Genomic DNA, 15,103 nt, shown 5'->3' with positions numbered 1-15,103 from the left:
TGCTTTTTACTTTTTTTTCCTCCTAAACCATGCACTGGCAAGTACATTAAAGGTAGGCTTCCATTTTAAAGTTAGTAGAGGCAAAAAAAGGATGTGCAAAACATGCAATTTGAGAAAGAAAAGTTTGAGCTAGAGAAATCTGAGTTGATGTGCCAAGAGTTGATGGCACATAATCCAAACTAAATGTCAGTGTCAAAGTTAGACATTTGGGAGGCAGATACTTATAGGATCTGATATAGATTCTGTTTAAGGCTTTCAAAATCAAAGCTCTAAAGATGGCTGTTATTCATATACAGTAGATAGACTGTATTGAAATTATAGGCATTAAACTTTATTGTACCAATGTATTGCAAAATCAAAATCAAAGGTGATAGACATGGATCCCCATGACTTCTATACACAGATGCTCATCGATGGCACTAACAATAATGGAAATGTAGTTCCATAGAACTGTTCTTTTGTAAATCCTAGATCTTGGTCGTAGACCATACATATGCAAATGTATATATTTGTCAGTATCAAAAATACTATTAGAAATCCTGCTATGGCACAAAATCAAATACACAATATATGTCCTCAGTAATTTATATGAAAATACATATTAGAACATCTACCTAGATTTATGAAAGCCACAGATCCACTTCATGTGGTCTGCCATAACCCAAAAACATAGATCTAGAAAAAGAATCTGTGGCTGATGGTTTATTTGAATCTGCCAAATATTTGATTTGATCCCGATTTATCAATAGAAAAACTATTGGTACACAACAAAATAGACAAAATCATAGACACCTGATTTTTGGTTTTCTTGGATTCTATAATTAGAAAGCCAGATGATGTGCATCAGATGGCTTTCCTGCTAAGATTAGAAGGATCTGTACCTTTAGCCTGGAGTTTTTCCATAGCTGACAATGCCCTGAAACATTCGCTTTGGTGAAGTTAAGGAATTCTACCACAATAATTTCCTGGAAGCTCATTTGCCTAAAGAGAGTCATTGCAGGCAGTCCAGTGTCAAAACCAGATTCTGATCTTTTTTATTAATATTTTAAGGTCATTAAAATCAAACAGATTTGCATTAGGCAACATTCAACATTTGAAAGGTGTGATCAAAGTTTAGTCGTCCATAGAATATTTTCTCCAGGTCAAAATTATTATGATTCGGTTATTCTTGTATTACATAACATAATGTATTAGACACCATACAAATCCTAGTAAGCAAATAATAAATAAGCTACTCAACCAACAATACAAGGGGACTGTGTACTTAAGGGTGATTTCCTACAGGCTTCAGAGTAGTTTCTTTAAGAATGCTTAGTCCAAAGTAATGGTTCAGACAAGCATCAATCAAACTTTTATTTGGTCAAAGACCAGCAGAGAATTCAAGATTTCTGAAGGTCCATAAATGTAGGAGTCTGCTCTAGCCTATGGCCCGATTTAAACTCAGAACTGCCCTGCTTGTCTGAACTTAGGACAATTGAGTATTAATTTGCATGTTTACTCCCTCCTCTGCCTTTTAAAAATTTGAGATAAATGCGTAATTACTGACTTGAGAAATGCGTTGCTGAAAGATTCGACGGGAGGGGAAAAGAGAAAATTGGTACCAAGAGATGCATTCAGCCTTGAGAATTTTTGGCTCAGACTTCCGATTCTCGACTGCAAATGACAGAAACATCCACGTGGAGGCAAAAGCAAGGAAATATTAATTTTTAAAAAATGGAGACGGGTTTAAGACCCGTTTTCTCTATTTTCTCTCCAAAACTTGCCACATATAAGCTTTATATTTGAAGGTGTAAAATGTCGTCCGTGCTTTTATCGGAATTAATGTATATAGTTACTCTCCGGCTCACCGTCCACGAGGACTTGTTGCGTAATTTGGGTTGAACAAAAGTAGGTTTGAACAAATGCGTCAAACCGGCCGGCATTTTAGCCTTGTTGCATTGGTTGTATGGGGGTTTATTGGGGGTGGGGTTGCCGTGGTTTATGCTTTAATTGGAAGCGGGCCAGCGTCACGAATGTATAAATTGAATAAATAATAATTAGCTGAAGAAAAGACAGATACTATTGTGTCAATAAAAAGAAACAACCAGAAGCTCTACTGCCTTTCCCGAGTTTACATGGTAACCTCCTGTCACTAATGCCGCATGTGTGAAAATTTTAATCTGGGCCGGAAGCTCACTTTCTTCTATGCAACGTCTCTGGGGTAAAAATAAATAAATGTGTGTGTGGTGGTGGTGGGGGGTTAGGAAACGGGTGTGTCTCTGTGTGTGTGTGTGTGTCTCTCTCTGTGTGTGTGTATATATAGAATCTCCTTTCGGCCACACGCCACATTCGCCACCTCTGCCCGACGTCATAATAGCAGTTGGCGAACGCGGCGGCCCGGTCGCAGCCGATCGGGGCTGGTTTGAGCTGGTGCGTTGTCATAGTAACCAGGCCGGGGCCTATAAATAGAGGCTCTGCGGCGCTTGTCTGGCTTTGTCAAGCGCAGACGTCGGGAGGTTCTCGGCGGCAGCAGCCGCTCACCTGCGCGGCAGCAGCAGCACCAGCACCAGCACCAGCGGCGGCGGGCTCTTTCTCGCCGGTGTTATTCAGGGCCCAGCCCGCGAGGCGTGAGGGGGTGTAGACTTGCCCGCTTGGCCTCCACCAGCTGCCGCGCAGGATAAAACAGGCTGCTGCTGCCGCCGCCGCCGCCACTACTACTACTACTGAAAAGGGACCGCTGTCGCGTGAGGTGAGAGGGGGAGAGGCCGGGCGGCGGGCCGGCCACGTGGATGGAGTGGCGGAAGGCAAAAGCCGAGGCCGCCGGGCTGGTGGGGGGGGACGGGCGTGGAAAGGATCGATCCGATGGGGGAAATCCAGAGCGATCTCGCGGCACCCGTGGAAATAATCACTTGGACGCGGGGAGCTTTGCAGCTACGGCGTCCTTGACTTAAGCCCCGATCGCTGTCCTGAAAAAGCTCCCCTGAATTACTTCCCGGGTAGATGCATTTCATAACCAGGACCGGTTCCAAAGCCAAATTTTTTTTTTGCTTGCTTCTTTAATTTGACCCATATGTAGATCTTTTTAACACGCCGCCTTTCCCCCCACCCCCCCGCGGCCAGGCCCTTTACCCCATTGCGGTGGTTTGGCGGTTACGGCCACGGGAGGAGGAGTGGGGGGGGGAGGGAAAGAGACGAGGTTTCGGGGAAATATGCCTGACTCTCGGGGCGGGGAGGGGGCGGCTGGTGCATTGACCACCCCCCCCCCCCCAGCCCCAATTCCTGGCTCGATTTTGGAGGGGCGGGGAGGAGAAGTTGAGAATGAAAAAAAACACTGCGGCGGCGGCTTTCTTGGCGGTTTCCACTGCAGCGAACCCGTAAAGCGCTGGAAAGGATTGAAACGGTGCGGAAGAGAGAGAAAAAAAAAACCACAACAACAACGAGAAACGTCACGAGAGCGGCCTGCATAGCTGTTGGTAAAAATCCGAAGAAGACAATGACAATTGCTGCTGTTGTGGTCCGTCCATTCCTGCCTTCCGCAACGACTTCAGGAGCCGCTTAGAACCCGGCTGTCGGACTTGCCCGCCTTGGCTTTTTAAGCCTGTCGATTTTTTATTTTTATTTTTTTGAAGCGTTGTCCTTAAAAAAAAAAAAATGCATTCTTGACGCTGTAGTTATTATTTTCTTGACCTCTTTTTCCATCCTCCCCTTTCCCCTTCGGAGCTGGGCCGTGCCACGTAACGTCAAGAAGCTGGGGTGGAGTGGTGGGGGGAAGGCTTGCTCATCCTGAGGCTCTCAAACTCGGCTTGGTGAAAAGGCAGACGTGGCCCCAAGGCAGAGAGGACTGGCCTAGTTTTTTTTTTTTTACTGTGGCTTGAGTTTACTTGGCGTGAAGAGATAAATGGATGAGGTATTTCTGATGTAAATGAGGTTGGTTAATTGCAATGCAGCCTTACAAAGAGATTTACTCCTGGGAAATAATGATATACTTCAGGGGTAGTCAACTTTGGCTCTTTTATGACTCGTGGACTTCAACTCCCAGAATTCCTGAGCCAGCTTAGCTGGCTCAGGAATTCTGGGAATTGAAGTCCACGAGTCATAAAAGAGCCAAGGTTGACTACCCCTGATAAACTTGAATAACAGAGACTTGTGAAATAAGAGCTGCTTTTATTTAGAGTTTTTGAGATCAACGAGAGCCCCAGGAGACCTTAGAAACCAGGAGACCAGCTGGGTGATTTTGGGGCCAAATTCACCAGGCGATGTGAGTTCCAGTCCCATTTTAAGAATGTAAGCTGACTGGGTAACTTTGGACCAGTTTCAGCCCACTACATGAGGCTCTGGTGATAAGTTGGTCAGTTCCTACTGCAACCAGTGGCCCAATGCTCAGGTGGTGTGAAAAAAGTAGATCCTGCACTTGTAGGACAGTGCCACAAAGAAAAAAAAAATCACACATAAATATAAGATACTATTTGGCACCATAAAGAAATTTTGGGACATAAATGTACCTTAGGATTGCAAGAGGAATATGCTTACAATAAAGATAGTGCTTCTATCAGTAACTGGAGTAGCATATGTTCTTGCATTCTTGTTAATGTACTGTGGTGAAAGCTCAGCTGAATTGGCTTTTCAAGAGGTTCTATGATGAACAATAATACGCTCAGTATATTCTGGGTTTGTTGTGGAAATTTTACTGTTACAGTATGAATTTTGAACCCATATGGTGCACTTACTTCCAGGAATGTCTAGGATTGCAGCCTCGTAGAATTTAAGGGAGACACATAACTTATGTAGAGATGTTGTAATAAAACAACATTTAATACAGTCAGTAAAGATGTATTCAGGAATTTTACTTTCCTTGCTTTTTTGATAAAATGACTGTTTTTTTTAATATTCTTATTGATTGCCAAGAAACACTTTCAAAATATAAGAAGTGTTGGAAAATTACTGTGCATTTAAACATTTTAGCTGCTTTAGTTTGGTGCAAAGAAGGCAGCAAAAATACATTTAAAATTTTTTTTAACACTGTTTCTCAGTAAGCTTTTGAGATTTCAAGAATTCTGCATTTGACAAGTAATTCTATAAGACTGAGTTCTATTCAGAATATATCTATACTCTGAGTAGTTCGCACTCATTTGGCTCCAAGTATGGAGGATAGCTTGTAGACTACTATCACATTCCACCTATAGCTACCACTGATATAAATAAATCCACATTCTCCCAGTTGCCTTATTTTTTTTAATTATCTATATAAAGTTCAGTAGTATTTTGTAACTTGTGATTGTGATTTATATGCCAATGATATCTGTACTTTTGCAATCCCAATTAAGGGGCTTGGAGGTATTAAAAACTAGGCGTTTGTAACAGTTTCAGAATTTCATGAAGCAGCTAGTTCACAGAACTGGTCACTTAAATTCCATGTTATGATTTTGTTTTTGGCTATTGCATATTGTATTTTGTGTTGATAATTTGATATGTTACTAGAAATAATTGTACCAAGACTTTCCCCTTAGTGCTTATCAGACTATATACATGGTGTTTCAGAGTAATGAGCACAAATAGACTATGTGACTTGCATTCAATTTTTAAATCTAATTATTATGGTGTTGAGTCAAACTGCATGTTAGTTGAACAATAAAGAATGTATCATCAAGTTCCTGTAGTTCTTATTTCACTTGACTGACTCAGATAATGAGTTAAAAAATCTTTTTTGTTTACAGTTTGTTCCATTGAAAATCAATTTGGTGTAATTGAACATTGAACAAGATGAACAGCTTTAGTGGTGAAGAATTCAACTTTAGTTTCCTTGATGAAGGCTTTACTGCAAAGGATATTGTAGACCAAAAAATAAATGAAGTTTCTTCTTCAGTAAGTATATTAGTTAATTAACATTTTTAAAAAAATGCCTGGAACTATTCATAATGTTCAACAGTTGGCAATTGTGTGTTCGATTATGAATCTTGTCTTTGTCCTTAGGATGATAAAGATGCTTTTTATGTTGCCGACCTTGGAGATGTCCTGAAAAAACACTTGCGTTGGTACAAAGCCCTTCCTAGAGTTTTTCCATTCTATGCTGTCAAATGCAACGACAGCATTGCTATAGTGAAGACTCTGGCTAGTCTTGGGGCAGGATTTGATTGTGCCAGTAAAGTAAGTGCCTAACTTTAAATGATTAATCTTTGGTTTATTGAATTTGAGATTTTATATATGTGCATATGAAATTAATCTCTTCTAGACTGAAATACAACTGGTCCAAAGTGCTGGAGTGTCCCCGGAACGTATAATATATGCAAATCCATGCAAGCAGGTCTCTCAAATTAAGCATGCTGCAAATAACGGTGTACAGATGATGACTTTTGATAGTGAAGTTGAGCTGATGAAAATTGCAAGAGCCCACCCTAAAGCCAAGTAAGATATCTTTGCAAGCAGATGGTTTTCTGTTATTGGTCTTTATAGGTAACTAAAAAAACTGAGATAAAATTACTAGTTTGTGAATTAGAGGGGATTAATGTTTTGCTCATTGTTTTTAGAGAAAAAGACATGGTGCAACTTGTTTGGCAAAAAGGATTTGCTATTCTCCTTAAAATACTCGAGAGATTTTTTTTTTCTTTAAAACATACAAATGCGTATGCTTAATTTTAAAGAGTTTTTATTAATTTTAAACTATTATTTAGGCTGGTCCTACGAATTGCAACAGATGACTCAAAAGCAGTTTGTCGCCTGAGTGTAAAATTTGGAGCCACACTAAAAAACAGCAGGTTGTTGCTTGAGCGAGCAAAAGAACTTGACTTACATATTATTGGAGTCAGGTAAGTTAAAAAAAAATAATGGAAAAATGCTCCTATTTCTTTCCATTAGCTTCATTTTAAAAATGGCTAAACTCTACCCAATTTTCCCCCCAAGTTTCCATGTTGGAAGTGGATGTACAGATCCTGAGTCTTTTGTGCAAGCCATTTCTGATGCACGTTGCGTTTTCGATATGGGGGTAAGTACAACCTAAGCACTTGTCTAATTTATTTGAGCGTTAATAAGATTCTTGGGAAGTTTCTACTTCATTGTTGAATACAAAGTATTAAAATATAATTAGTATTCTTTATGAATCGAGTAGACTGATATCTTGAATTAGTTAAATATCTTGTTTAAAACAACATTTTTTATAATTGCTTAGTTAACAAATCCTTTTGGTATTTATGGAGCCATTGATACACAAAGGTAATAAAATTGACTGGTGCCTTAGGAACATTATTAAATTAATACTTCTGCATTTTAGGCTGAACTTGGTTTCAACATGTATTTGCTTGATATTGGCGGTGGCTTTCCTGGCTCTGAAGATGTAAAACTTAAGTTTGAAGAGGTATGACTGTTTTAAACCACATAACATGCACACATAGTTATTACTTTTGATTCACACAGAAACTTTCACAATTCTGTTCCATAGTCATCTTGATTCTGGTTTTCTTTTTAAGCATATGCAGTGTTGACAGTATATCTTTAAAATTAAAACAAGTTGTTTTATGATAAAATCAAACACTGGATTTTTATTGTATGATCTTGAATTCCTGTATTTTAAAGCAGTAGTATAGCCAGTTATGTAGCTTGAAAAAGTGTTCCCAGGAATTGTCTACATGTATTTCAATAACATTTTTGTTACTAAGTATTAAACTGAAAGCTTGAATTGGATAGATTAAATTAGATATTTTAATGTACTAGAATGGAAATCTTGACTTTTAATGTATCTGAGGAGTTAGGATGATAAAACCATTTTTCCCATCTAATTTTATCTGACCAATCTAACATGAAAGAACATGTATAGCTGAAACAGATGCACAAAAATATATTACAAAACTAATTGAATCTGGAAATTTACTGAATATGAGAAAACTTTAAAAGTCATGATCAAATTGTTGTGTAAACTATTATTATTTCAACCTCTGTTCTAAAAAATGCATAAGTGTACTTTTCCCTAAAAAAGAGCATAACATTTAATGTAACATCTAAGTTTCAAATGTGTTTTTTCATATATCCTGTCATTTGATTCGCAATCTCTTGGAGTAAAAACTTAACGGAGAAAGCTAGCTAAAATGTAAAGATACAGAAAAAAATGTCTTTTTATGTAAAAACTGATTCTAATTTTTGTTTTTCTCTGATTCACTTTTAAGATAACTAACATAATTAATCCAGCTTTGGACAAGTATTTTCCTCCTGATTCTGGGGTGAAAATTATTGCTGAACCCGGCAGATACTATGTTGCATCAGCTTTTACACTAGCTGTTAACATAATTGCGAAGAAGATTGTAATAAAGGAACAGACTGGATCTGATGGTATGTAATAATAATGTTGATTTTTTATATAACTGGAAAAATAAGTTCCAGTTACAATTTCTAATTCTAAAATTAGAAATGTTATAGCTAAGAAGGCATAAAGAAATAAAAACTTCACCAAAACTGGGGAGCCAAGAAGAGAGAAAAGCAATCAGTTATATTAAAGACCGGGTATTAATATTCTCTCACTTCACTCTTTGCTACATTAGAATCAGGAAGACAGTAGGGTACAGTTGTCATTTAAAGCCCAGCACAGAGTTCTCTTATGTTTCACAATTTCTAGTTTGTAATATGGAAAGCAGTTGAATTATGTTTGCTTATGGAATTCACATTAACGAGAATATGTTAACCTTCACACTTAAAGAAACTTTTCCTTTTGCTATTATTTAGGATTTCCCCCCATCTATATCTATTCTATATTCTATATCTTCTATATAAATAAAAATGTAAATGTTCGTTTGTTCAAAATCTTAAATCTCCGAAAGTTCTTCACCGATTGCTTTGAAATTTTGACACAACGTTGCATTCGAATACGTGCGTGTTTTTACATACCTACTATTATATAGATGTCACACCTGTGACAGGTAAAAACATGCTTTTTTGAAAAACAGCGCCATCTGTTGGATGCTTTGAAATTGCCATTGAACATGCAATTCATTTTGAAACTCCCACGTGCAACATTTCCAAAGCATCCGGCATGAGAAAAGTATTGCAGAAATGCAAACTTATTGTTTGGGATGAATGCACAATGGCGCATTGAGACTGAGCCACAGCAACGCGTGGCCGGGTACAGCTAGTAACTGTATAAAAATGTTGGTATTGCTGTCCCCCTTTCCCTATAAAGGCCTCTTGTTACTGCTTAAAAAAAACTGCAAAGGGAACCAAGAAACGGCCCATCCAGATACCTTTTTCCTATCTAGCTTTTTTAGTATTTAAAATAAGTAGAGGGATGATTGGCCTTATTTGTTTTCTGACACACACACACACACACACACCATTTTTAATAATTGTGGTATTTTGCAGTTGTCCTTAATGCAGGCCTGCCATCTTTTTTTCCTGTGTGAATGGTGAAACTTTGCATACGTGAAAAAGTACAGGTAATCCTCGACTTACAGCAGTTCATTCAGTGACCATTTGAAGTTACAACGGCACTGAAAAAAGTGACATAATGGTTTTTCACCCTTATGATCCTTACACCATCTCCATGATCATGTGATCCAAATTCAGATGCTTGGCAAATAGTTCATATTTATGATGGTTGCGGTGTCCCAGGATCACGTGATCACCTTTTGAGACCTTCTGACAAAGCAAAGTCACTGGGGAAATCAGATTCACTTAACAACTGTAATACTAACTTAACAGCTGCAGTAATTCACTTAACAACTGTGGCAAGAAAGGTTGTAAAATGGGGCAAAATTCACTTAACTCTCTTGCTTAGCAACAGAAATTGTTAGTTCAGTTGTAGTCGTAATTCAAGTTCTACCTGAATGCAAAGACTAACAATATTGATTTAGTACCATACTTGATTTTTTTTTTAATAAATGAAAATATGGCAGAAAGTTCAGAATTGGAATTTCTACCTGTAATAAAAGTGTTCATTTTTTTTCTCCAAATAGATGAAGAAGAATTGAATGACAAAACTCTTATGTATTATGTTAATGATGGAGTATATGGATCATTTAATTGCATCTTGTATGATCATGCACATGTTAAGCCAGTTTTGCAAAAGGTACAGACTACATGTTTATATAACTTGTTTATAGGAATATAGCTTTAGGTAACGGGTGTTGACAGACAACTTAGTAACTCCAGATTCTGTACAGTAATGCGTCCCCTTTCTAGGAAAAGAAAATGAGAAATCACTCAGGAAAACTATAATTACTGTATACATTTCTTATTTTAGCATGATGCAGTGGAAGTAGAGCAAAGTTCAAAATCCATATTAAGCAGTTTTATTTATGTTTTGTCTTGGGAAGAGGAAAATCATAAGAGGACTTATTTTCTTCCCTCAGGGTTTTTATCCGTTGGCATAATTACCACAGAACTCAACAATGCTGTAGAACAATTTGAAAAGTTTATTGAATCAAAACCTGAAACAGTTGTTCCAAGACAACAGTCTTAGTTGCCCAAGACAACTAATTAGATATACACATCAGTAATCAACACAACATTCCCAACTAAAGTTAGCAAAGAGATTCCAAATCTAAATTAATAATCCTATAGTTAGCCAAAGTTGTGTTGTAGTTCCTTGATTCCCATAATATTTCCTAGTGTGGAAAAGACAGGTAGAAAAATAGCAGGCAAAAAGCAACAAATTCAGCTGTAGGATGGGGAAGCTTTTACAATATACCGATGGTTATGCATGCTACATGCTCTGTACACCCCCAACTAGCTTATAACCTAAAAGCATTGGGTTCTGACCAGCTTTTTTTTCTTAATCTTGCTTTGAAATCATCTTACCATTTAGAAGACATCTTGAGGAGAGAGCCTGGCTGTTCTGGGGCATTTCTTGATTATTGAGGTTAATATAATCCATCTTATTATCTGCCATGAGGACTAGAAAATGTTGTTTTCTGAGCAAGTCTGCAAAGATACTACTTTCTAGTTGAATATAAATTCTCTTTGATTTGATTATTCCTTGATTTCTGTACCTTTATCAAAGTACGCTTTCAATATATTATCTTGCATTGATCTTTATGCAAATTGATTATGTGTTTATTTTTTTCCCCAGAAATCTAAGCTGGATGAGAGAGTCTACTCTTGTAGTATATGGGGACCAACTTGTGATGGCCTTGATCGTATTGTTGAGCGTTGTGGCCTACCAGAACTTCAGGTTGGGGATTGGATGCTGTTTGAAAACATGGGAGCCTATACTGTGGCAGCTGCTTCTACCTTCAATGGATTTCAAAGGCCAACAATACACTATGTAATGTCAAGGACAGCATGGTTAGTACTCTTGTCATTTATGTTTTTCATTCTCTAGAAAGTGCAATGAGTGTCCCTTTAATTTTATTTAAATGAGCTGTGAAAAAATTGGTGAAGAGGACATAGTTTGGGTTTTCTATAAGGTATAGTGCCCTTGTTTACAACTGATTTCTCACCAGGCTTCCTCCCTCTAGCAAAATTTTATAACACACACTTTTAAAAACCCAACAATTTACAAAATAAAGCTTGCAACTGAAGGGAATCTGTGACTTGGAAGAGCTGAATGACACGGGCAGAGCAATATTTTAACTCAAGATTCACTGCTCAGTTTTTGTAGAGCAGCTACCTTTTCATTCTTTAAATAGTTGTTGAGAGTTAATTTGTATATTTAGAACTTATTATATCTTACGCTTTTTAGATTTGTGCTGAACTCTTGTTTTTCTTTCTTCCCCTCCCATGTTAGGCAGTTAATGGAACGGATAAAGAAGCAAGGTTTTCAAGCAGAAGTAGAGGACCAGGATGTCCCTTTGCCACTCTCTTGTGCCTGGGAAAGTGGAATTGAACACCATCAGGGCGCTTGTACTTCAGCAAGCATTAACGTATAGATACTGTTAGCTAATGTGCAAGTTTAGGGATGAATTTTTATAGGACTTTGGGGACCATTAACTTAATTCTTCCTAGAATTTTTAAATGTTTGGAAAGCTTAGGGTATGTGTAAATGTAACAAGATAGGTAAGTAGAAGGAGAGGTCACATTTATCTGTGTGTTCCTATGGAAACTGAATATTGTTTTATATGGATTTCTATTCATTTCTCAAGTATGCTACTAAAACTGAACTTTGGCTGTCAAGCAAGCATTTGTAGCTTGTATATTTGGCAGAATGGTCTGCATATATTATTGTGACCTGATTGTTTTTCAATAAAGTCTATCAAAATAATAGAACAGCAGTTCTTTTTTTTGTTTGTGAACTAGACTGAGTAGATGTTAAGACCCTCAGTTGTCACGCCTTTGGATTTATATAGAAAGTACTGCATGCTGACTTTAAAGTTGCATTAAGCTGAAAACTACAGTATACACAAATCAGCATCTTTTCTGGAGCTGCACTTTAAAAGTATGGGGTATGGGCCTTAAGGATCATCTTAGCAAAGCAAATCCAGAATGATTTGTACATTCCTGTTTACATTGCTTAGGAGTCCATTTCATTAAGCATAGTAGGATTTCTAAGTAAGTATGTGTCGGAATACAATCCAGCAAGAACTCATGTGTAATCCCTATATAGAAACAGATATTTTATCTTCACTATGGGTTTTGTGATTATATTTCTTTGCATTTAATATATGCTTTAGCCTCTCAGTATTGAAATTATCCATGGTTACTCATCCCATACATATTTCACTGATGCAACAACTACTAAATATCACAACTTCGTCACTCAACTTTATAATCTTATTTTTCAGTGTTTTAGAACCATGTGTGTGTAGCGGGGCTGGCCGAAAGCCTTTGCGGGAGCCTGGCCAGAGAGAGGGAAGTAGGAAGCTCGGACAGCTGCAGCCGGTTTGGGCGTGGCGGGCATGGATCGGGCGGAAGGAAAGAAAAGGAGAAGGGGAAAGGGAGGAGGGGTGGTTGTTGTTGTTGGGGAAAGACCAGGTGAAGCCGAAGAAGAGTATGGGGTTTTATGTGATTCTTTTCCTCTGAAATAGAGGGAAAGAGAAAGAGAGCGAGAAAGCGGAGTTTTATTGCTTTCTTTCACAGGGGGATATCCCGAGCGAAGGGAAGGGTGAAAGTGAGAAGAGGGAAAGCTTGGTGGGGTTTTAAATTCAGGTTTTAACTAGAAAGGAAGGGGGGGGGGATTTGGCATAGAGAGATCTGGGACTACGAGTGCCGACAGAAGAGAAGGAGAGGCTGGCCGCTACTGCTTCGGAGACCAGCGGCCATCCGAACTTTGATCATTCTCACCTGTGCAAGCTGTAGACATTGTGGGGAGCTGCCCTCACAGGGCGAGCTGTTGCTGCTGAACGCTGTCTTCGCTCGTGCTTTTCGTTGCTGCCTGGAGCCGGAAGGCCTCCTCCCCTGTTTTCCCAAGCAGCTGCTACAAGCCATTGACTTATTGTCATGACTGCTAGGGGGTTGATAAACACTGTCACACGCTGACTGCCGTGGCTAGGTGTTGGTCATCTTTGTTCCTGTAAAACCCCTTTGATGACAAGAACCTGCCACCCCTTCACTCCACGTGAGTTCCCGCTAAAAAGGACATTCTATCAACGCCTTGAGAGCGCGACTGCTAAGCGTAACTGAAGGGAGGAGGGCTAGAAGGCTCTGGGCTTTGGCAGCCTCTGAGGGGGTTACGCTACATGTGTATAAAACGAGCTATATATGTTGTATGAAATCCAAACTACTACAATTGGCTCTGTACTTGAGGAACTAATTATCCAAAACTTCCCGAACTCTATGACAATAATTTGGGGCCTAGATATTTTTTTTCTTCCCAGGGTAAAATATACACTCTGCATAATAACGGATTCTGAAATATGGTTTTCTTTTCAATCTCATGCTAACATCATAAATCTACTTAATGCCAATTTTTACGAAGTGAGTTCCCCTTTTCCTATTACAACTGGAATTGTTAAGTTATCAAGAACACTTACCCGAAATTTACATCCTTACACATATCATTTATTTTATTTTTTGCAAAACTGTATTTTATTATCTTAGAAAAGCACAGGGAATCCTAGAGATAAAAGTCTCTCATGATACAGCAGTTTCATTATAGGTCTTATTCCAAGGCCTACTCCAAGGCCTGAACATGATAACAGCAGAAAGCTTATTGTCCTCTTTCATGGTTTATGTTATGGAATCAACCTTTGGTTCAGATGTTCAGCAGCACTAATTTCTACGTTGCTTTGATATGAATAGAAAGCCTGTCTTTCAATAGGATTGTACCTCTGAAATCTGAAATAATTAATGAATTTTGACAAATAACGGGGAAAGATTTACAAAGGTCAGAAAAATGGCTTTTTTGTCTTACTTATCATTAGTTCTTAAAAATCAGAGTTCAACTTTCTAAGATGTGTTCTGATGTAACATTTAAAGGATCTCAGGTTGTTATATCTGTAAAATAGAAAATTCTTGAATACTCTGCATAGTTACGGCTAAACTACTTTTGTTGCTTTTCAAGTTACCCTAACTGTTCTGCTAGAGTAGGGATGGTTGAGCACACAAAGGTCAACATTTGCTTTCACAACTTTGATAGCTATAGAAATGCTACATTTCAAAAAATCTTGCGCTACTAGAGAAACTTGGAATTATTTACAAAGAAATGAACATTCTCCTATATACCTTTTCGCAGTTGTATTTATCTGAGAGACTCTTAACTGCAGCACCTAATTTACTAAATTTTATTTGCAATTTAACTCTCTCTCTTTCACAAGGCTATTGTAGGGTAGACAAGTTTTTCTTTCTTTCTTGTACCCGAGACATCCTTTTGTTAATTATTTATGTAAAAAAAAAATGTTAGCTAGAATAGTGATTAATTATCACAAGTGGGTGGCTTGCCTCTTCCATCTTTGGACTGTAGTGAAGCTGGCTTTCCCTAAACAAATTACCGTAGATTTTTCAAGGGATAGAGGACTAACAACCAAGAGCTTTCACTGAATTAATTAGAAGCATTTTTCTCCTGTGGACTAATGACTAATGGTCTAGCACTGATGATGTTACCTAGTTTGGGTAATGAACCTTCTGCAAGAAACCAACCAAGTTCAGAGAGCACCAAAGACCCCTCATGGATTAATGAGTTTGTACCGGTCTCTGATCTTGAGCTAATTACCATGTCTATCATTTCTGGCTAAGAAGAGACCCCAAAAGGCCTCTCCTGTTTCTAGTAATC

The 15,103-nt window shown here is 38.2% G+C and overlaps 1 protein-coding gene across 1 annotated transcript; it reads left to right on the top strand.

The window, feature by feature from the left end:
* Positions 1–2,698: 2,698 nt before the first annotated feature.
* ODC1 (ornithine decarboxylase 1) lies at positions 2,699–12,162 on the top strand. Its single transcript, XM_015823286.2, has 11 exons — positions 2,699–2,728; positions 5,694–5,841; positions 5,950–6,123; positions 6,209–6,381; positions 6,648–6,782; positions 6,877–6,958; positions 7,244–7,327; positions 8,133–8,295; positions 9,912–10,024; positions 11,027–11,241; positions 11,684–12,162. Exons 2-11 carry the CDS (start codon positions 5,740–5,742, stop codon positions 11,823–11,825), a joined length of 1,383 nt encoding a protein of 460 aa, XP_015678772.1. The 5' UTR covers positions 2,699–2,728; positions 5,694–5,739; the 3' UTR covers positions 11,826–12,162.
* The last annotated feature ends 2,941 nt before the right edge of the window (positions 12,163–15,103 follow it).

This window comes from Protobothrops mucrosquamatus, unplaced genomic scaffold, assembly GCF_001527695.2.
Source record: "Protobothrops mucrosquamatus isolate PMUCROS unplaced genomic scaffold, P.Mucros_1.0 scaffold1824, whole genome shotgun sequence".
Classification (NCBI taxonomy): domain Eukaryota; kingdom Metazoa; phylum Chordata; class Lepidosauria; order Squamata; family Viperidae; genus Protobothrops; species Protobothrops mucrosquamatus.
The sequence above is the reverse complement of the archived record's forward strand: the minus strand, read 5'-3'. Positions and strand labels throughout refer to the sequence as shown.

Coding starts and splice junctions, on each gene's coding strand:
- ODC1 (XM_015823286.2), top strand. CDS start 5,740: ATGAACAGCTTTAGTGGTGAAGAATTCAACTTTAGTTTCCTTGATGAA. Junction 6,959..7,243: donor GTTGCGTTTTCGATATGGGG/GTAAGTACAACC, acceptor TCTGCATTTTAG/GCTGAACTTGGTTTCAACAT. Junction 11,242..11,683: donor GTAATGTCAAGGACAGCATG/GTTAGTACTCTT, acceptor CTCCCATGTTAG/GCAGTTAATGGAACGGATAA.